At 37.3% G+C, this 22312-nt stretch overlaps 1 protein-coding gene across 1 annotated transcript in view; it reads left to right on the top strand.

Annotated features, from left to right (window-relative positions):
• Positions 1 to 14787, top strand: part of BMPR2 (bone morphogenetic protein receptor type 2) — a 123701-nt gene extending 108914 nt beyond the window's left edge. Inside the window, exons 12-14 of the mRNA XM_060193492.1 lie at positions 2490 to 2662; positions 4442 to 5721; positions 6918 to 14787. Of these exons, the coding sequence (XP_060049475.1) occupies positions 2490 to 2662; positions 4442 to 5721; positions 6918 to 7168 (1704 nt within the window). The 3' untranslated portion in view covers positions 7169 to 14787. The remainder of the gene's footprint in view (positions 1 to 2489; positions 2663 to 4441; positions 5722 to 6917) is intronic.
• Positions 14788 to 22312: the final 7525 nt, after the last annotated feature.

The following is a 22312-nucleotide window of genomic DNA, read 5'->3' as shown; positions in this document are numbered from 1 at the left end:
GCCAGGCATTGAACCTGGGGCCTCGAGTTATCTCCCCAGCACTGAACTAATTTTTATTTATTTATTTATTTTACCAGAGCACTACTCAGCTCTGGTTTATGGTAGTGCAGGGAATTGAACCTGGGACTTTGGAGCCTCAGGCATGACAGTCTGTTTACATAACCATTATGCTATCTACCCTCACCCCTAATATTCTTAACTAATATACTGTCCACACTATAGTGAATAATATTAAGTATCTTTGCATATTATAGACCTTTTGCATTTCTTGTTTATGTGTCCCTTATCTATGCATCTCTAGTATGGACTTGCTAACTTTAAAAAAATTTTTTTTCTATTATCTTAATTTATTGGATAGAGACAGCCAGTAATGAAGAGGGTAGGGAAAGAGAGAGAGAGAGAGAGACCTGCAGCACTACTATACCACTTGCAAAGCTTTCCCTCTGCAGGTGGCATGGGCTTGAACTTAGGTCATTAAGCATTATAGCACGTGCACTCAACCAGGTGTACCACAACCTGCTCCCCCCTTTTTTAAATTACTATTGTTGGCAAAAACAACAGAAGTAAATCAAGAAGCATCTGTGGATGCTAAAACTAGTGAGTGAAAAGTAACATAACAGTATGTTTACAAAGGCTTTGAGTACTCCCTCTAAACACTGTTTGAAATAGAAAAAAAAAATAGTATAAAGTTGAAAAATAGAACTTTAGAGTAAAGCATCTTGTCCAAAATCAGCTCAGTCATGTTCACAATATGATCATGGGACAAATAAATGATCAGTGGGACAAATCTGAACTCTACCACCTGATAAGATGCAATGAGCAGAACAGAGCCTCTCATTTGTGATTTTTCAGCCAGAAGTATACTTCAGATCTAATCATGAGCAAACATTAGGGAAATCATTATTTTTTAAATATTCATTTTTAAATTTATTATCTTTATTTTTAAAAAATATTTATTCCTTTTTGTTGCCCTTGTTTTATTGTTGTAGTTATTATTGTTGTTGTTAGTGATGTCATTGTTGTTGGATAGGACAGAGAGAAATAGAGAGAGGAGGGGAAGACAGAGAGGGGGAGAGAAAGATAGACACCTGCAGACCTGCTTCACCACCTGTGAAGCGACTCCCCTGCAGGTGGGGAGCCAGGGGCTTGAACTGGGATCCTTGCACCGGTCCTTGGCGCTTTGCGCCACGTGCGTTTAACCCGCTGCACTACCGCCCGACTCCCTTATTATCTTTATTTTATTTATTGGATAGAGACAGCTGGAATTTGAGAGGAATGGGGAGATAGAGGAGAGATAGAGAGACACCTGCAGCCCTGATTCACCACTCAAAAAGCTTGCTCCCTGCAGGTGGGGACGGGGGTCTTGAACCTGGATCCTTGCACACTGTAACGTGTAGTCAACCAGGTGTGCCACTACCCAGCCCCTTTTAATATTCAGGTTTTTAAAATTATCTTTATTTGATAGAGACATCCAGAAATCAAGAGGAAAGGGGAGATCGAGAGGAAGAGAGACAGACACCTGCAGCCCTACTTCACTACTAATGAAGCTTTCCCCCTGCAGCTGGGGCCTGGGGGCTCGAATCCAAGTGCACATTGTAATGTGCGCACTCAACCAGGTGCACTACTACCCAGCCCCCACCAGGCAAATTATGGAACATTCTAAAATATAGCTGGCCTGTAGTCTTAAAAATGTCAAAGTCGGGGGTCAGGCAGTAGTGCAGCTGGTTAAGCGTACGTGACACGAAGCACACGGACTGATGTAAAGATCCCTGTTCTAGCCCCCGCCTCCCCACCTGTAGGGGGTTCGCTTCACAGGTGGTGAAGCAGGTCTGCAGGGATCTATCTTTCTCTCCCCCTCTCTGTCTTCCCCTCCTCTCTCCATTTCTGTCCTATCCAACAACGACATCAATAACAACAATAATAACCACCATAACAATAAAACAAGGGCAACAAAAAGGAAAATAAATAATAATACCGTTCACTGCTGATATATGTGAATACACAGTGTTCTGTTTGATTCTATTATTGAAGTACAGTTTAAAAAAGAAGAAACTGTTAAGCCTTTTAAGTTTTACTGTTGGGATGAAACATATCACTAGAAGTAAAGGAGATCAAATTCATCTAGCTGTTGAAGATATTCTGGTGCCAAAGTTCCATCAAACTCAAAACTTTATTTTAAAGTGGAATAGTGACTAGTCACTCTAACAACTGTGCCATGAATCACTGAAGGAATAAACCTGTGACCTTTAAGAACTATAGATGACATGTTCCCTTTACTTATTTGTATGCATATTTCTTCAAAGAGTTAAGCTTGCTTACTTGTGTCTCATCTTTTGAGAAATATTGCCCCTTAATAAGTCTCTAATGTCTAAAATATTTATTGTAGCTATGTAAAATATTATCTAAAGAAAACATTTCTTTTTTCTCTCATGTCATTAAAAAAAATTCAATGAATTTTACACTGTTTGACATGTATTTTTTTATTATAGGCAGTAAGGTCACTCAAGGAGACAATTGAAGACTGTTGGGACCAGGATGCAGAGGCTCGGCTCACTGCACAGTGTGCTGAGGAGAGGATGGCTGAACTTATGATGATATGGGAAAGAAACAAGTCTGTGAGCCCAACAGTTAACCCAATGTCTACTGCTATGCAGAACGAGCGGTAAGACACTGGGTGTTCGGGGTAGGAGGCGGCACCCATAGTCAGTATTAAAAACTAGGACCCAAGGACAGTAAGGGCCTGGCGGTAGCGCAGCAGGTTAAGCACACATGGCATAAAGAGAACAGACCAGTGTAAGGATCCCGACCTACGGGGTGGGTAGTCGCTTCACCAGCAGTGAAACAGGTCTGCAGGTGTCTATCCTTCTCTCTCCCTCTCTGTCTTCCTTCATCTCTCCATTTCTGTCTCCAACAACAACAAAAGTAACAACCAAGGCAACAAAATGGGAAAAATGACTTCCAGGAGCAGTGGATTCGTAGTGATAAGCCTGGAGGCAAAAAAAAAGTGCTATTAAGATAATCTAATAGTTCAGTGATTAGCTCATACAGTCTAATGTAATTTTGCTTAAATACTTCCTCTCTTTGAAGACTTTTGTTTTATATAAATACAATTTACCCAAACTTCGGCTCTTTGTTTCACCACTCATGAAGCTTTCCCCTTGCAGGTAGAGACTAGGGGCTGAATCCTTATGCACAATAATGTGTGAACTCAACCAGCCACAGCACACCCAGCCCCACACAGATGATTTTTATAAGATACTTATTTGAGGGGACTGGGTGGTGGTGCACCTGGTTGAGCACCCATTACAATGCACAAGGACCCAGGTTCAAGCCCCCTGGTCCCCCACCTGCAGATAGAAAGCCTCTCAAGTGGTGAAGCAGTGTTGCAGGTGTTTGTCTGTCTCCCTCTCTATCTCCCCCATCTCTCTCAATTTCTGGTTATCTCTAGCCAATAAATAAAGATAATAAAAAATTTACAATAAAAAATACTTCAATGTTAGAACTATGATTTTTGGTTGAAAATAAAAAAGGCTATTTAAGAAATTTCTTAAAACTTAGAGGTTCCAGATTGTATTATTTCTATTTCTTCTGTTCCATGTTTGTGGAGTTTTTCCCCTTGTTTTATTTGACAGGATAGAGAGAAATTGAGAGAGGAAGGGAGATAGAGAGGAAGAGAGAAAAGAGACACTGCAGACCAGCTTCACTACCCGTGAAGTGTACCTTCCTGCAGGTGGGGAGCGAGACTCAAACCTAGTTCCTTCAGCATGGTAGTATATACACTTAATTGGATGTGCCAGCTTTGTCATTTATCTCTCACTACTCCTGCACAATCTCTCATTCTAAAAAATGAAGGAAAATTAGGCTGGGGAGGTAGATCAGTGGTAATGTGCATACATAATGCTGCATTTGAGCTCCAGCCCCACAGAAAAAGTGAAAATTGTATATAAATACATCTATATGGATTTTTTAGTATGATTAAATAATATAAAACTGTCATTTACTAAGCTTTTGCTTGATGCTGGTTATTTGTTTAGAATATTAAAACAACCTCTAGAATAATGTGAGTTTAAGAATGCAAAGCAATTCAGGTTTTAAAATTAAAAATATTGAACATGAAAAAACTGTCTTGGGAGTTGGGCAGTAGCGCAGCGGGTTGAGTGCACTTGGCGTGAAAGAAGCTCAAGGACCGGTTCGAGCCACCGGCTCCCCACCTGCAGGAGGGTCACTTCACAGGCAGTAAAGCAGGTCTGCAGGTGTCTATCTTTCTCTCCGTCTCTCTGTCCTTTCCAACAACAACGACAGCAATAACAACAATTATAATAACTACAACAATAATAAAAAACAAGGGCAACAAAAAGGAAAATAAATAAATATTAAAAAAAGAAAAAACTTTTTATCATAAATACACATTCTGAGCCTGACACTTTTTTCTTTTCTTAAGCAACCTATCACATAATAGACGTGTGCCAAAGATTGGTCCATATCCAGATTATTCCTCCTCCTCATATATTGAAGATTCTATCCATCATACTGACAGCATTGTGAAGAATATTTCCTCTGAGCATTCAGTGTCCAGCACACCTTTGACTCTAGGGGAAAAGAACCGAAACTCAATTAACTATGAACGGCAGCAAGCACAAGCTCGAATCCCCAGCCCTGAAACAAGTGTCACTAGCTTGTCCACCAACACAACCACCACAAACACCACTGGCCTCACTCCAAGCACTGGCATGACCACTATATCCGAGATGCCATATCCAGATGAGACAAATCTGCATGCCGCAAATATTTCACAGCCAATGGGGCCGACCCCTGTCTGCTTACAACTGACAGAAGAAGACTTAGAAACCAATAAGTTGGACCCAAAAGAAGTTGATAAGAACCTCAAAGAAAGTTCTGATGAGAATCTCATGGAACATTCTCTCAAACAGTTTAGTGGGCCAGACCCACTGAGCAGCACCAGTTCCAGCTTGCTTTACCCACTCATAAAGCTTGCTGTTGAAGTGACTGGACAGCAGGACTTCACACATGCTGCGAATGGCCAAGCATGTTTAATTCCTGATGTCCCACCTGCTCAAATTTATCCTCTCCCTAAGCAACAGAACCTTCCTAAGAGACCTACTAGTTTGCCTTTAAACACCAAAAATTCAACAAAAGAGCCCAGGCTGAAATTTGGCAGCAAGCACAAATCAAACTTGAAACAAGTAGAAACTGGAGTTGCCAAGATGAATACAATCAATGCTGCAGAGCCTCATGTGGTGACAGTCACCATGAATGGTGTGGCAGGTAGAAACCACAATGTTAACTCCCTTGCTGCCACTACCCAGTATGCCAACGGGACAGTGCCATCTGGCCAGACAACAAACACAGTGGCACATAGGGCCCAAGAAATGCTGCAAAACCAGTTCATTGGTGAGGACACCCGGCTGAATATTAATTCCAGCCCTGATGAACATGAACCTTTACTGAGACGTGAACAACAAGCTGGCCACGATGAAGGTGTTTTGGATCGTCTTGTGGACAGGAGAGAAAGGCCACTAGAAGGGGGCCGAACTAATTCTAATAACAACAATAGTAATCCATGTTCAGATCAAGATGCTCTTACACAGAGTGTTCCAAGCACAGTAGCAGATCCTCGCCCATCAAAGCCCAGAAGAGCACAGAGGCCTAATTCACTGGATCTTTCAGCCACAAATGTGCTAGATGGCAGCGGTCTACAGTGTAAGTACAGGGATTCTGCAGTCTCTTTTGCTTGTCTTTGGGACCAATTAAGTAACTACTTAAGTCACAGCACATTGGGTTTCAACTAGCTATTTACTTTTTGTAGAGGTAAACCACTTCATTTGCCCTCAAAAGTAATTAGACTATTCTAAAGGAAAAGAATAATTTTTGTGAGTCTAACCTTAAAAATCTTCAGAGTTCAGAAATAATTTCATAACATTATAATAAAGGAAATAAAAGTTGTTCTCAGGTTTTCATCTTTTTCAGGAGTGTAGTGTTCAGTCTCCTATAGCATTGTGCCATGCCCTTTGAAGAAACTTAGTCGCTTGACACTTGAAAAGAGATAAACACAGAAGAATGATGACCAGAATCTCTAGTCATGACCATTGTATAAATAATTTCTCTTTTACATTGACAGCATTTATTTAAAAAAAAAAAAAAGTCCTGTGTTATGGTGATGTCAAGGACTCTAAGAGGGGCCAAAGAGTTTCAGCTCTCAAAAAACCAGTTAGTAGCTTCTGATCCCTTACTTAGTGGTATACGTAGATCAGCTGATACTTCCCACTGGCTTGGGCTACTTATCAGTAAAACATCTTTTCAGGTACAGGGAAGAGAAAGTACTAGAAAATCTGTACTCTGGCATTTTGCCATCCTTCTGAAAAATATATGCCAGTTGCTTTTAAATTTTTGTCCACTTTGAGCAGTAAGTAAATTGATTAAATGAATATTGCCAAGTTAGGATTTTTAATCACAAACTTATGGATTGAGACTATAACTGAGAGCTTTGATTTTTCTTCTTTTTTAAATATTTATTTTATTTTTGAGAGAGATGCAGAGAGAGAGAGAAAAACACCAGAGCACTGCTCAGCTCTAGCTTATGATGGTGGAGGGGGTTGAACTTGGGACTTTGGAGCCTCAGGCATGAGAGTCTGTTTGCATAACCATTATGCTATATCCTCTGCCCCTGATTTTTCTTTTCTGTCTTTACTTTTTGTGTTTTATTTATTTTTTGCTTGATTAAACAAATATCGGAGTTGAAGAATCTTAAACACATCTTTGCTAAGTTAAGCAAAATATTAACTGACATAATGAACTTCAAAAATAAGTTAGCAACATTGATTTGATCTGTTGTCGAGTTATAGCCCTCTCTTTGATAGGTTACTTAACATAGTTCACTTTTCTGTATTTATTTTTAGTAGGTGAGTCAACACAAGATGGCAAATCAGGATCTGGTGAAAAGATCAAGAAACGAGTGAAAACTCCCTATTCTCTTAAGCGGTGGCGTCCCTCCACGTGGGTCATCTCCACTGAACCACTGGACTGTGAGGTCAACAACAATGGCAGTGAGAGGGCAGTTCATTCCAAATCCAGCACTGCGGTTTACCTCGCAGAGGGCGGCACTGCCACAACCATGGTGTCTAAAGATAAAGGGATGAACTGTCTGTGAACTGTTTTCAAGCCTATGGAGTAAAGTTATTTTTTGCATCATTTAAATGTGCAGAAGACAATTTTAAAAAAACTGCTTTATCCTCCTGTCAGTACCCCCTTTCCACCCCTGCAACATGGACTTGCTTTAAATAGATTTCAGCTATGCAGAAAAATTTAGCTTATGCTTCCATATTTTTTAATTTTTTTAAGTTTTGCACTTTTGTTTAGTCTTGCTAAAGTTATATTTGTCTGTTATGACCACAGAATTATGTGTGTGTGTGTGTGTGTGTGTGTGTTTGTGTGTGTGCGTGCGTGTATCAAAAGTGGTCTCAAAATATTTTTTTAAGAAAAAAAGCAAAAACATTGTATTGCTGATAATTAGTTTGGACCAGTTTCTTAAGGTCATTAAAACAAACATAGTAAGACAGGTTTGACTGCAGTGGTGTCTGGTATCCATATTTTTTTTTTGGGGGGGGCACAAGCTAGTTTATATGTTGATACATTTCTGAACATATTATCTGTTGGACATTCTTTTTTCTTGTGTTTTGTTTGAATGTGCAATAGTCTATAAGCCACAAATAAGCCTTCTTTTAAGTTCTCTTCCTAACAGAATACACATTCTTCCATAATTTGAACATTTTTCTCACTCCCTATACTATTTTGGCAGGTAAATTCCCTGACAGTGAATTTTGCACAGGAGAAAGCAACTACCTGATTTCTTGCTTTCTATCTCTTTAAGGAGAATGCAGAAACATTGTCTCAAAGGGCTCTAAAGGAAGAACTACCAAAACCTAATTTGAAATGCCACTGCTTGTAACCTTCCAAATTTTAAACCTTTACTTCCAGGCATTTTACTACTTTGTTTCTGGTTTTGGAAGTTCATAAAAGAGCATAGAACAAAGTAGAAGAAATTAAATAGTCTTTTTTCATTTCATTTTATTTTTATATGTATGTTCATGTTCCATATCCATTTATTTAAGAAATACAGGTTTTGTCAGAAAACTTATAGGGCTGTACTTATGGAATTTTTAAGTAGGTAGATAGTTAAGACAATATAGTATTACAGCCTTCAGTCTCTGAATAAGCCATCTTTGATGCAAATACAGTTGCATTTTCTGTTTAAAATAACTTCAAAAATAATTTATAGTTTCAAACCTATGATTTTCTTCCTAAGCAAAGCCTGGTGATTCTTCTTCTCATGACATAAAACACTGTGGGGAAAACCATGCAGCTGGCATGCCAGATCCATTACTGAAGTGATTGCTGCCAAACCTAGCCCTTTGGAGCAGACTTGAGACTTAACCTCTTTTTTTTTTTCTCCCCTTCCTCCCCACCCAGAGCACTGCTCAGCTCTGGCTTATGGTGGTTGGGAGACTGAACCTGGGACTTTGAAGCCTCAGGTGTGAGAGTCTCTTTGCATAACCATTATGCTATCTACCCCTGCCCAAGACTTACCTCTTCAAAACTATGTTTCTTCATTAATCCAGTTTTCATAATTTCTCCTCTTACCCGTTAATTGCATAATCTTTGATATGTGAGCCGCACTCATTTACATTAGAATTTTCCTTTTAGTGAAAACATATTACAGATCCTTAAATTCATCTTTAAAGCTTCCTTTGCTTCATTCGTTACTGATAATTGTCTCTAAAAGAATAACCTCTGAATGCTTTTTTTTTTTTTAAGATTAATGAACTTTCTGTCAAATTAACTTTTTTATAAGCACAAATTATTTTCTACCAATTTGCAAACAATGATGATCTTAACACCCCCCCCATTTTTAGTGTACTTACTAGATAGGACATAGTTAAGTTCTAAGATTTCTCCTGGAGATTAAAAAATAATAATAAGAGAAAAACAAAAACTCCCAAATTACTGGTTTAAGTTTTTATCTTCTAAATATTTTGTCACTCATACTCCTGTCTATAAATATAGCTAATGACGGTCTGTACTTTCCAATTTGCTGTCTAAAATGCTTGTGACTGATTTACATATAAGCTTTCTATTGTTTAACATCTGCATTGAATGCTACAGTATTTATCATTTATTCAGCTAGATGACTGAAACACAATTTTGAATGCATAGAATTTAGACTATAATACTGGTACTCAGGATTTCTACCTTTTCTGTTTTATTGATCCTCCTTTTAATTGAGACCCTTAACACAGAGTTCAGTCTTCTGACATAAAGTTTTCATTTTGTTTTTCTTTTTAACTTTGTAGAAGTTATTAGTAAAATTTCACTTCATTCTTTTAATACTGTCTTTCAACTAAATTTCTGGATACCATTTTGAAACACTTGTAGGATATATCTCTCAGTCAAATAAATCATAATCTTTCTCCAATTTGAAGTATCAAGGGTAAATGTCCATTTAAAGTCAACCAATTTTTTGCAGATAGAGAGAGGATTATCTTACATTATACTGTACTTTCAGTTTGAGCAAGTTAATTCTAAGTTTTCAACATTTTAATGTCTAATAAAATGTTTTAATTAATATACTAAAATTATAATTTAAGATTTCTTATAGTTACCAATTTCATGCAAGCACGTTTAAAAGAAATAATTTTCTCTCCTTTTTTTGTTTTTAGTAGAATCCTGGAAGAGTTCTAGAAGTAGAAAGTACAGATCATTTTAATAAGATTTAATTGTACATCAGACAGATCTACTTTAGAATCCGTGTGAAACATAAAAACAAGCAAATATATTAAATCACTTTAATTATTCATCTAGTAATATTTAACTACTATTACAGGATTTTGCATGTAGAAAAGCATTTGAATCCTTTTGAATGAAATGTCATTTAATAAAAATTAAAACCTTTACTATTTATTATAAGAATCTTGAAAACATTACACTAGATAATTAAAGCCTAATATTAATTGCTTTAATCTCATATGTATCAGAATCAAATCACTGGAAGAACTTGATTTTAATTGTGTTGAAAAAAAAATGATTTGATTGTAATTCCTAAAATATTTTCTCCCTTTTAAAATACTAATTGGGGGGGGGAGCATTATCACTGTAAGACATAGGAAGAAGGCACAGAAATTAAATAGTATTGACACTTGTTACATATACATATACTATTTCTTTAATTCCTTAGCAGTCAGTCATATAAAGGTTATAGTTAATAGTCCTGCTTTACAGATGTGGAAAGTAAAGCCTAAAGTACGCATGAGTACAGAGTAGGCTGTAAGCTAGGTTTGCCTCTCTCTTTATTTATACCACACTGCCTATACACTGTAGCACAGGATGTGTAATGTGCTAACATTTTGTGATGTGTGCGCTTAACCAGGTGCGCCACCGCCTGGCCCCTGCACTAACATTTTGTGAGAAGTTTAGTCATTATACTCCAGCACAATTGTGGCTTGTATATAATGCAAGCCAAATATCTTTAATTACTTGAAAAGTTAGGTAAACATAAAAAGACATGCAGATGGCTATTCCTAAAGATAGAATTATAAATTTAAGACAAAATTAAATCCCACATCTGCCACAAATAAATCTTAAAACCATTTAACTTCTCTTCACTTTCAACATTCTTATATTTAGAACTAAAGGAAAAAATAAATTTTACAGTAAAAGTGAAGTGACCTGTGGGAATGGGAACATTTTCCATATTACATTTGGAAGAATTCTTGAATTAGTCCTTTCAGTTTCATCAATCCCTTGATTACATCTTGAAAGTGTCTGCTTTTAGTTAACATTAGGAAATTTGCTACTTGAGAGAATTAATTGAGGAGGATATAAGAAAAAGCATTTGGTAAAACTTCCTCCCATCTACCCACTGTTTCAGAAAATGTACAATGTTTCTGATTGTGGAACTAAGTAAAGCTAAGACACACAAATTCAGTGGAAGTTACCACAAATTTGGGAAGCATTTTAATTTAAAATATTTTCAATTTTGACTTTTTTTTTTCCTAGAGCACTGCTCAGCTCTAGTTTGTAGGTGGGTACTGGGGGTTGAACCTGGGATCTCAGAGCCTCGGGCATGAAGGTCTTTTTGTATATCTGTTATGCTACCCCTCCACTCCTAAATTTTAATTCTAAAGTCATATCAATATACCTGGTAGATTGAGGTAATTACTGCAGTTTTCTTTCTCTATAAATACAACTTTTGAAAGTAATAGATAAGTATTTCAGAAAGTTTTGTTTTTTCATACTTATGGAAGTGAATATGTTATTGAAGTAGTTAGCTCCTAGAATTTAAGATTAGGTTATATTTCTTTTTCTTTCTTTTTAAACCAGAGCACTGCTCAGCTCTGGGTAATGGCGGTGAAGGGGATTGAACCTGAGACCTCAAGAGCCTCAGCCATGAGTCTCTGTGCATAATATAATCATTATGCTATCTACCCCGCCATGTGTTTCTATACTGCCTTTTATAAATTTATGTTGAACTTACTACCAGTTATATGATGATCACTATGTCATTAGTTTTTTTTTTAATTCGTTTTCTTCCAAGCTAACTCCTTGAACTTAAAATCTGTACACACATACTAGTTGGTTATCTAGAGGGATTATCCTAGAGATTATGTATCACTCTCACAACCCAAGAGACTCTTTTAGACTGTTCTAAGCATTCATACCTTTGTCATTTTGCTCTTCAGCAGATAAAAGTGCATTTAAACTTCCATCTTTGGAGCTATGCAACCTTAACCAAAACTACTTTAGGCGATTCACTTTTAAATATAACCCTTTATTAAATAAACATGGCAAACCAGCATCTGAGCTTGTTAACGATATATTATCAAAAGAATGTTGTTGTTGTTTTTTCCTACAGGTTCTCATATTAAACTAACATACGAGAGAGAGAGAGGGAGAGGGAGAGGGAGAGGGAATCCTAGAATGTCCAAGTGCACCTGTTCATCACTTTCCTTCAGTCAACTCTTAGTTTATGCCTGATTTAGTCTATCCCTTGATTGTCTGAATTGCAATTTTCTGTATTAGCAACACTTTCCTCATGGCTATTCTGCATCCCTCACTCATTTTCCTCTTAGCCAATAGTAAAAAGAAAGAGTAGTTGGTCTCCCTTCTCCATCATTGTTATTCATTAGTGGGTTTTAAACTTCTCAATTATCATCTAAGTCTCACTTCTTCAGACAAAATTACTTTAGTTCCTTTAGCATTTTCTCCTCAGCCCTACTATATTGACTCTATTTAAGGACATCTAGAATTATGTTTATATTCACATTCATTACATCAGTTAAGTATTAGTTCTGTAGAACTGAAATTTAATGTTACCATTTGACAATGAATCCAATTATCAGATTTTCAACAAACCAGCTCAGTTTTGTATTTTATAAAAACATTAATAAATTTTAGAGTTTGACATTTTTATATTCTCATTAATTATAACTGTAGGGTTGTTGGAAAAGTCATAATACATTTTTGCGTAGAAAAATACTTGATGAGTTTGCCCAGTAGCCCAATAAAAAAAAAAAACATGCATTTAGAGTCTTCTATCATACACATTACAATTTTAAGCTATATTGCAGCCAGATTAGTTCTGATTGAGCCACAATGTGTTACGTATTCCTTTTTATAAAATACTGAACAATGCAGGACTTCCTTTCAGAAGCAAACAATACAATATTCAGGAATTACCTATGACCATATTTGCAGACCACTTTTGAAATGCTTATTGCTTTGCAACATAGACTGGGCTTTAACAACTTTCATTTAAATTTAAGTGACTGCCTCAAGTTGAGTGTGTATGTAAAGGAAGGTTTAGAATTTTATCTTGTGACTTCAACATTTGGAGGTAAATACTTCAGAATAATTTATGTAGTAAAAGTATGCCCCAAATCTACCATATCTAGAAAATTCCAACTCCATTATATTACTGTGATACTCAGAATGTTACTATTAAATTTTGTGACATTCTTTTCTTTTTTTTTTTAATTTAACTTGACATTCAGATTTTAGGATCTGGTAGGTAGGTAAGAAAGAATCTTTAGAAAATAAACCATATTATTACAGCATCCAATTTATGAATTAATATTTAAGCAAATTACTGTACTTTAAACTACAACATTGTTTTTTAAAAATATTTTAAATGGGTATTCTCTCTTATTAGTATGTATTGCAAAAGCATCTTCATGTTTTAGACTCATTCTATAGACATGATGTTACTTAAAAACTCAGGGCCCCTTTCATTCCTTTGCATGTTGACAAACTTCAATTGGTAGTGAAGAAGCAATTAGATGAAGTTAAATGTTTAAAATGTTACTTGTACACACGGTTCATTTAATGATTCATCTTATGATTAGACTTACGAAGCCATAATATCAGGTTTCATTAATTACATAATCTTGCCCAGCTCTATAATTACTGAATAGAGGGAGATTACTCAACTAATTGGCTACAAGTCACAGCATATTTAGGCTTTAACATTAAAGTGCCATCTTCAAACCATTTCTGTTCTTCACTTACAGGTTGTATATGGGACAAACAAAACATTTCATTTTGTTTTTTAATGGAATTTTTTTTTTTTTTACTAAAATAGGTCCTCTGAAATAAAAGTTTCTCAAGAAGTAATTTAAAACTGTCTTCTAAAAGTGAATGAGTTAACATTAGTAAGAGCTAAGATGGTTTTGAGAAGGTACCCTATAGTAACCTATTTCTCATATTATGAGATCTAAATAGAAATTTTCTTTTGAGCAGACAAGTTCAAGCTCCAAATTGGAATGCTGTATACTTAAAATTCTAGCAGTAAAATTATTTACAAGTAGTTTCTTGTCTCAGGCTCTCCACCTTATTAGCAATCCTCTTAAGTAATATATGGAAATATTTTTAAAGAAGGTTAACATTTAAGAAAACTAAATTGCTAACAGGTGCAATTCAAAGATAGGCCTTGGTTTAATATTGAATTGCTTGACTTCTGTGGCTCTTCTTTCTTTCTTTCTTTCTTTCTTTCTTTCTTTCTTTCTTTCTTTCTTTCTTTTTCTGGTCGCATTTATTTATTTAAGTGGTTTTTGTACGCAATGTTGTTATGTTTCCATGGGAATTATGTTGTGTAAGTGTTTGTATAAGCTGGAATCATCCTTAATTTTCTGTTGATAATTTTTCAAATTAAGATAAATGGATAATTGTAAAATACACTAACTCTTAAGGTGTTCTAGTAACTGAAACATGGAGAAATGTGAGTTACAGAGTATTCATTTCTGAGGATGCCTTTCTGGAATAAGAAAAGCTAAAACTGTTGGTAATTCCTCAGAACCCTCTTTCTTATTAACGGGTATCTTTTGTTGGTGTGTTTTGCTCCTACATTACAGATAGATATCATATATGAATATGAATAATTACTTTCAGTTATTTTGCTTTTGTATAAGCTGTCTGAGACCTTGCTATGCTGTATAAGTTGTGTTTGATGGATCAGTGTGAGTATGAAATAAAATAAATCACTTTTCTTTTGTATTATCTATGGATGCCACTATGAAAGCTGACAATAAGCCACTAAAGAGTTTTCTATGAATAATTGTAAGTAAATGCTTTGATATATATAAACCTAAATAAAAGATTGTATCGCTACAGAGACATTGGAGAAGGGGGATTTTAAGACGGTTATTTAGGTTTAAAAAAAAAAAGGCTTGCTGTAAAATGGTGCATTATTACATTTATTAAAGATCGTATTAATGACAACAGTAATTGTATCTTTATTCTTTTTTTCCTCCAGGGTTATTGCTGGGCTCGGTGCCTGCACCATGAATCCACCGCTCCTGGAGGCCATTTTTTCCCCCTTTTGTTGCCCTTGTTGTTGTATCCTCGTTGTGGTTATTATTATTGCCATTGTTGATGTTGTTCGTTGTTGGATAGGACAGAGAGAAATGGAGCGAGGAGGGGAAGACAGAAGGGGAGAGAAAGATAAGACACCTGCAGACCTGCTTCACCGTTTTTGAAGCGACTCCCCTGCAGGTGGGGAGCTGGGGTCTCGAGCCGCAATCCTTAAGCCTGTCCTTGCGCTTTGCGCCACATTCGCTTAACCCACTGTGCCACCGCCCGACCCCCTGTATCTTTATTCTTACGAGTTCATCAGATATTATGAATGTTAGTATGACAGCTTAGGTATTTTCACTAGAATAGTAAATGAATTGTCTAATATTACTGTCTACGGCCATACCACCCTGAACACACCCGATCTTGTCTAATATTACTTTCATTATTCAGTTTGATATATCTAGAAAACTCAACATTAGAGCAATAGTTACATACCTCATACATACCAGGTGCTGTTAGTTAATTTACATCTGTTACCAGTAAGTCTCTTTATATACACACACAAATATATATATGTATATATATGAATAGAATCCTATTCTAGTCACAATTCTACAAAATACATATATTCTTGTTTCTGTCTTACACAGATTTAAAATCTGTGACTCAAAGAAGTTAAGTGATAGAGAAGAAATTCCAGTTTGCACTACGGTTTTCAAGTTCTGAATACAGAGAAACTCAAATATAAAAATGAAAAATCGGGATGTAAAACATTAATCCCCCAATAAAGGAAAAAAGAAAAATCAGAGCCTGGCGGTGGCACACCGGTTAAGCACATATATTACCCAGTGCAAGGACCTGAGTTCAAGTCCCCATCCCCCACCTGCAAGGAGGGATGCCTCAAGTGGTGAAGCAGGCCTGCAGGTGTCTTATCTTTCCCTCTCTTATCTCTCTTTTCCTCTATATTTCTTGCTGTTTATCAAATACATAAAGATGGTTAAAAAAAATTCGAGGGAAATAAAAGGGGGAATGGCTGCTGGAAGCAGTGGGAAAAAAAATAAAATGAAAATGGCCTAAGGCCATGGGTAAACATTAATTCTCAAGAATGAGGTCACAAGTTAGATCTCCAGCATTGAATATGCCAAAGTTATGATCTCATTCTTTCTATCTTTATCTCATTAGTAAATAAATTAGTAAATAAATTTTTAAGAACATAAAATAGCCCTATCAAACTCTGTTAAACAGAGTATAGCTAGGAACCTATGTGAAGTATTGGAGGTACTGAAAAGCTACCAGTAACCAAACAACCATTTGTATTTGCTTTCTTTTATCTAACATTGTATTTTTGCTTCACATTTTCAGTGAGATCTTTGTATTTTCAGAAGACCTCGTTACAACAGAACATGATTTGTGAGACACTTGTCTTTTTTAAGATCTAAATTAAAGAATTAGTGATTAATCTTATTCTCTAGTGTTTTTAAAAACTGTAAGCTAAATTCTTTATTAGGGCAACTTTCCTTTTACTGAGAGAGTATATTGTTACTCGAGAGTCGGGTTAGGTAGCGCAGCAGGTTAAGCCCAGGAGGCGCAAAGTGTAAGGAATGGCGACTCCCCACCTGTAAGGTAGTTGCTTCACAGGCGATGAAGCAGGTCTGCAGGTGTCTATGTTTCTCTCCCCCTCTGTCTTCCCCTCCTCTCTACATTTCTCTCTGTCCTATACAACAATGACAACATCAATAACAACAATAATTACAAGAACAATGAAAAGCAAGGGCAACAAAAGGGAAAATAAATATAAAAATTTTTTAAAAGAATATATTGTTACTTTTTTGAAATTGAATCATGCTTGTTATGTTGAGAGATTCCAGATAAGTGTCATGATTTCTGCCTTCCAGGAACTTAGTTCATCATGTGGAGAGTGTATCTATCCAGAAATGGTTACATCAAAATCAGATTATATGTAAGTGAACTACTAAGTGGTAAATTATGTGCTTAGTATGTGTTTAAGGAACTAAGAAAGACTTTAATTGAAAAATGTGATTATTGAGCATGATCTTGAACGGATGAGGAAGCTAGGTGGTGGCACATGTAGTTAAATGCACATATTACCAAGCACAAGGACCCAAGTTTGAGCCCCTGCTCCCCTACCTGCAGAGGGTCTGCTTTGTCTGCCTCTCTATCTCCCTATCTTCTTTCAGTTTCTCTCTGTTCTAATAAAAATGGGGGAGGGATTGGAAAAATTGGGCACTGGGAGCAGTGAATTTGTAGTGCTGGCACCGAGCCCCAGCTAATAACCCTGGTGGCAATAAGAATATACATAAAAGAAAGAATGAATGAGATTTCAATAAAAAAGTAAAAACAAGGGAGTCGGGTGGTAGCCCAGCGGGTTAAGTGCATGTGGTGCAAAGTGCAAGGACCAGTGGAACGATCCCAATTCGAGCCCCCAGCTCTCTACCTGCAGGGGAATCGCTTCACAGGTGGTGAAGCAGGTCTGCAGGTGTCTATCTTTCTCTCCCCTCTCTGTCTTCCCCTCCTCTCTCTATTTCTGTCCTATCTAACAATGATGACAACAATAGTAACTACAATAAAAAGAAACAAGGACAACAAAAGGGAATAAATAAATATTTTTTAAAACCATGCCATGGATTTTTTAAAAAGTAAAAATATTTGAAGTCATCTGTGATAAAGGTGAGTAGGAACTGAAAATAAAACAAGCAGATCTGAACAGATAGGGGATTGTTGGAAGATTCAGAGGTTTGGACTTGCTGTCATAAAATAAATGTTCTCAAGCAGATCGCTTTCTCTCCTCTCCTCTCCTCTCCTCTCCTCTCCTCTCCTCTCCTTTCCTCTCCCGGATCAACTAGGAATACCAAAGGAGACCACCCGGACCGCAACAAGACAGGACTAGAATGACCACAGAAACCCAGTAAATCACCCCTGAGTACAAACACGTGTGGCTGGTGACAGAGAGGAGAGAGGGGCCTAAGGAGAGATTAAGTGACTGCTAACAGTTCGACAGTTTGTCAGTGGAGACACCACCTCCAGTCTGCTCCACCAACAAGGGGACAGCTGAAGGGAGGAAAGGACTCCCCAGAGACTCACCAAGTACAACTCTGAGTCTCCATTGCTACTACCCTCAGAATCTGGAGCAGCAACAGGGAGGGACACCAGGGCACAGAGATCAAACCGGGAAACTCAGGAGAAGACCTATACCTCGGTGGCATAGCTGAAGGGCTGTGAAAGTCTCTTTGCATAACCACTGGATTATCTCTGCCACACCCTGCTTTATCTCTTGGTCAGGAGTCATTGATTAAGCCAAGAAGCCTATTGATAGTTTAAAAGCCCTCAGGCTACCATAGCCTACAGGGGAAAAAAAAAAAGGCTTTTACACCACTGAACTCCAACTCAGGGATTGAAAAACCTCTTAACTTATATAAAATGGTTAAAACAACAAGAAAAAATAATGGAGACTCGAACCAGGACAAGAGTCCAGCTAAAAGTCCTCCAGAGGGCAAAGCACAAAACAACGAGTTCAACATCCAAACATTAGCTAAGGAAATAATAACAGGAGTGAGTAAAGAATTTGAAAAAATTGTAATCAGAACTGCAGGAACAACAAATGAGAATATGGAAGAAAATTCTAATAATCTCATGGTTATTAGAGAGCTGAAAGCTGAAATTGCTGAGCTAAGAAGGCAACTAGCTGAACAAGCTAAAACAGTATCAGAGCAGGGCAACAAAATAGATGAACTCCAGAAAGCAGTAGAGGGCAGAGAGAATAGAATCAATGAGGCTGAAGACAGAATTAGCAAGATTGAGGATGAATTAGAGACAACTAAAGAAGAAGTAAGAGATCTCAAAAAGAGATTAAGAGATGCTGAAAACAACAACAGAGTCCTATGGGATGACTTCAAAAGAAACAATATACGCATTATTGGCTTACCAGAGGAAGAAAGAGAAGGGGAGGAAGAAAGCGTTCTCCAGGCCATAATAGCTGAAAATTTCTCTAGTCTAGACAACACCAAAGACATAAAGATTCAAGAAGCCCAGAGGGTCCCAAACAGAATTAACCCAGACCTAAAGACACCAAGACATGTCATACTTAGATTGGAAAGGAATAAGGATAAAGAAAGGATCCTCAAGGCTGCAAGAGAAAAACAAAGAGTCACCTACAAAGGAAAACCCATAAGATTAGCAGCAGACTTCTCCATACAAACACTACAGGCCAGAAGAGAATGGCAAGATATCTATCGAGTGCTCAATGAGAAAGGCTTTCAGCCAAGAATACTATATCCTGCTAGACTGTCATTCAGACTAGATGGAAGCATCAAAACCTTCTCAGACAAGCAACAGTTGAAGGAAGCAACCATCACCAAGCCTGCCTTGAAAGAAGTTCTGAAAGGTTTCCTATAAACAACCAGACCACCACAAATAGAACATATATCAAAACACTCTAAAACTCTACAAGAATGGCGTTAAAATATCTTCAATCTTTGATATCAATAAATGTGAATGGCCTGAATTCACCTATTAAAAGACACAGAGTAGGAAGATGGATCAGAAAACACAACCCAACAATATGTTGTCTACAGGAAACTCACCTAACGCAACAAGACAAACACAGACTTAAAGTGAAAGGATGGAAAACTATCATTCAAGCCAATGGCCCACAAAAAAGGGCAGGAACAGCTATTCTCATATCTGACATGATAGACTTTAAAATACATAAGATTAAAAAAGATAGGAATGGACACTACTTAATGCTCAGAGGATCAGTCAATCAAGAGGACTTAACAATTATTAATATCTATGCACCCAATGAGAAGCCATCTAAATACATCAAACTTCTACTGAAAGAGCTACAGCAATATATTAACAGTAACACAATCATAGTAGGGGACTTCAACACCCCACTATCTCAACTTGACAGATCATCCAGGAAGAAAATCAGTAAAGACATAAGGGAGCTAAATGAAGAGATAGATAACCTAGAACTATTGGACATTTTCAGAGTCATTCAGAGCAAGTTGTGGTATATATACACAATGGAATACTACTCAGCTGTAAAAAATGGTGACTTCACCGTTTTCAGCCGATCTTGGATGGACCTTGAAAAAATCATGTTGAGTGAAATAAGTCAGAAACAGAAGGATGAATATGGGATGATCTCACTCTCAGGCTGAAGTTGAAAAACAAGATTAGAAAAGAAAACACAAGTCGAACCTGAAATGGAATTGGAGTATTACACCAAAGTAAAAGACTCTGGGGTGGGTGGGTGGGTGGGGAGAATACAGGTCCATGAAAAATGATGAAAAAAAAAAAAAAAGTTAAATAACAACAACAACAATAATAATAATAATACCACAGATGGTACTCAAAAATGAAAGGACTACAAAGATAGTAGATTTTTACATTTCTATTTATTTATTTATTTTTAATATTGATTTATTTATCCCCTTTTGTTGCACTTGTTATTTTATTGTTGTTATTGATGTCATCGTTGTTGGATAGGACAGAGAGAAATGGAGAGAGGAGGGGAAGACAGAGAGCGGGAGAGAAAGATAGACACCTGCAGACCTGCTTCACCGCCTGTGAAGCAACTCCCCTGCAGGTGGGGAGCTGGGGACTTGAACCGGGATCTTTGTGCCGGTCCTTGTGCTTTGCGCCATGTGCGCTTAACCTGCTGCGCCACTGCCCGACTCCCCGATAGTAGATTTTTTTTTTCTTTTTTTATTGGGGAATTAATGTTTTACATTCAACACTAAGTACAATGGTTTGTACATGCATAACATTCCCCAGTTTCCCATGGATAGTAGATTTTTAATGATAATGGAAAAGAGTTAGAAAAAAGGGCAGCAGAATAGGATACTAGTATGTCTGAAAAATTAAAAAGCATGAACAAGATTCTGAAAGTCAACACTATATATGAACCTATAATAACATTATTTATTATTGGCGTATCGCACCAAAGTAAAAGACTCTGGGGTGGGTGGGTGGTGGGGAGAATACAGGTCCATGAAAGATGATGAATGACATAGTGGGGGTTGTATTGTTAAATGGGAATCCGGGGAATGTTATGCATGTACAAACTATTGTATTTACTGTTGAATGTAAGGCATTAATTCCCCAATAAAGAAAAAAAATAATAACATTAAAAAAATAATAATAAAAAAATAAAATAAAATAAATGTTCTCAAGAAAGACAAGGATACTAATAATTTGAAGAAGTTTGAACTGACAGGTATGCAGACTAAATTAGGAAGAACTGTAATTGCCCTGGGAGTTTAAGACAAATTGCAGATAAAAAGCAATTTGCCTGGTTCAAGCCCCCGGCTCCCTACATGCAGGGGGGTCACTTCACAAGCAGTGAAGCAGGTCTGCAGTAGTTTATCTGACTCTCCCTTTCTCTGTCTTCCTCCTCTCTCAATTTCTCTCTGTCCTATCCAACAACAACAGCTATAAGCAAGGGTAACAAAAGGGGGGAAGCAATTTCCATTGTAAACAGAAGGAACATTTAAAAATTTTTGAGCACCTTACTTTTAGCAAATATTACAGAAAGAGGCCAAAGACACAGCCACACTCTCAAATTCTAATAGTAGGTTGGGGGAAATTGCAGTACAGACTGTAAGTATATGGTAGAGTGAAAGTTCAGGGCATTAAGGTAGTAAGTACATGGCAAAGATACTCAGGTCACTGTTACTAAATCAGACACAACTGCTTTTTATGTAACTTTCCTGACTATCATAACAAACAAGTAGGAATTAGTCAAGTGTTGGGTAATGGTGGGCTGGAGATGTAGCATAATGGTTATGCAGAAGACTCTCATGTCTGAGGTTCCAAGGTCCTACGTTCAATCCCCAGTACCACCATGAGCCTGAGCAGTGCTCTGATCCCTTCTCTCTCTCTCTCTCTCTGTCTCCCTCTCTCTCCTCTCACCTATGACAAAATATTTTTTTAAAAGAGTTGAGTAATGCCTAAGAAAAAGTTAGCTCTCCCATAACTCTCCCCCCCTTTTTTTTTTGCCTCCAGGGTTATTGCTGGGGCTTAGTGCCTGCACCATGAATCCACTGCTCTGAGAGGCCATTTTTTTTGCCCCATTTGTTGCCCTTGTTGTGATTATTATTTGTTGTTGTTGATGTCGTTCGTTGTTGGATAGGACAGAGAGAAATAGAGAGAGGTGGGGAAGACGGGAGGGGAGGAAGAGAGAAAGACACCTGCAGACCTGCTTCACCGCTTGTGAAGTGACTCCCCTGCAGATGGGGAGCCAGAGGCTCGAACCAGGATCCTTACACCAGGTCCTTGCGATTTGCGCCACGTGTACTTAACCCGCTGTGCTACCGCCCAACCCCCCCTTTTTCCCCCTTTTGTAGCCCTTGTTGTTTTATTGTTGTTGTAGTTATTATTGTCATCGTTGTTGGATAGGACAGAGAGAAATGGAGAGAGGAGAGGA

Source organism: Erinaceus europaeus, chromosome 7 (genome assembly GCF_950295315.1).
Source record: "Erinaceus europaeus chromosome 7, mEriEur2.1, whole genome shotgun sequence".
In the NCBI taxonomy this organism is placed as follows: Eukaryota; Metazoa; Chordata; class Mammalia; order Eulipotyphla; family Erinaceidae; genus Erinaceus; species Erinaceus europaeus.
Note: the sequence above shows the minus strand (reverse complement) of the source record. Positions and strands in the feature narration are given on the sequence as shown.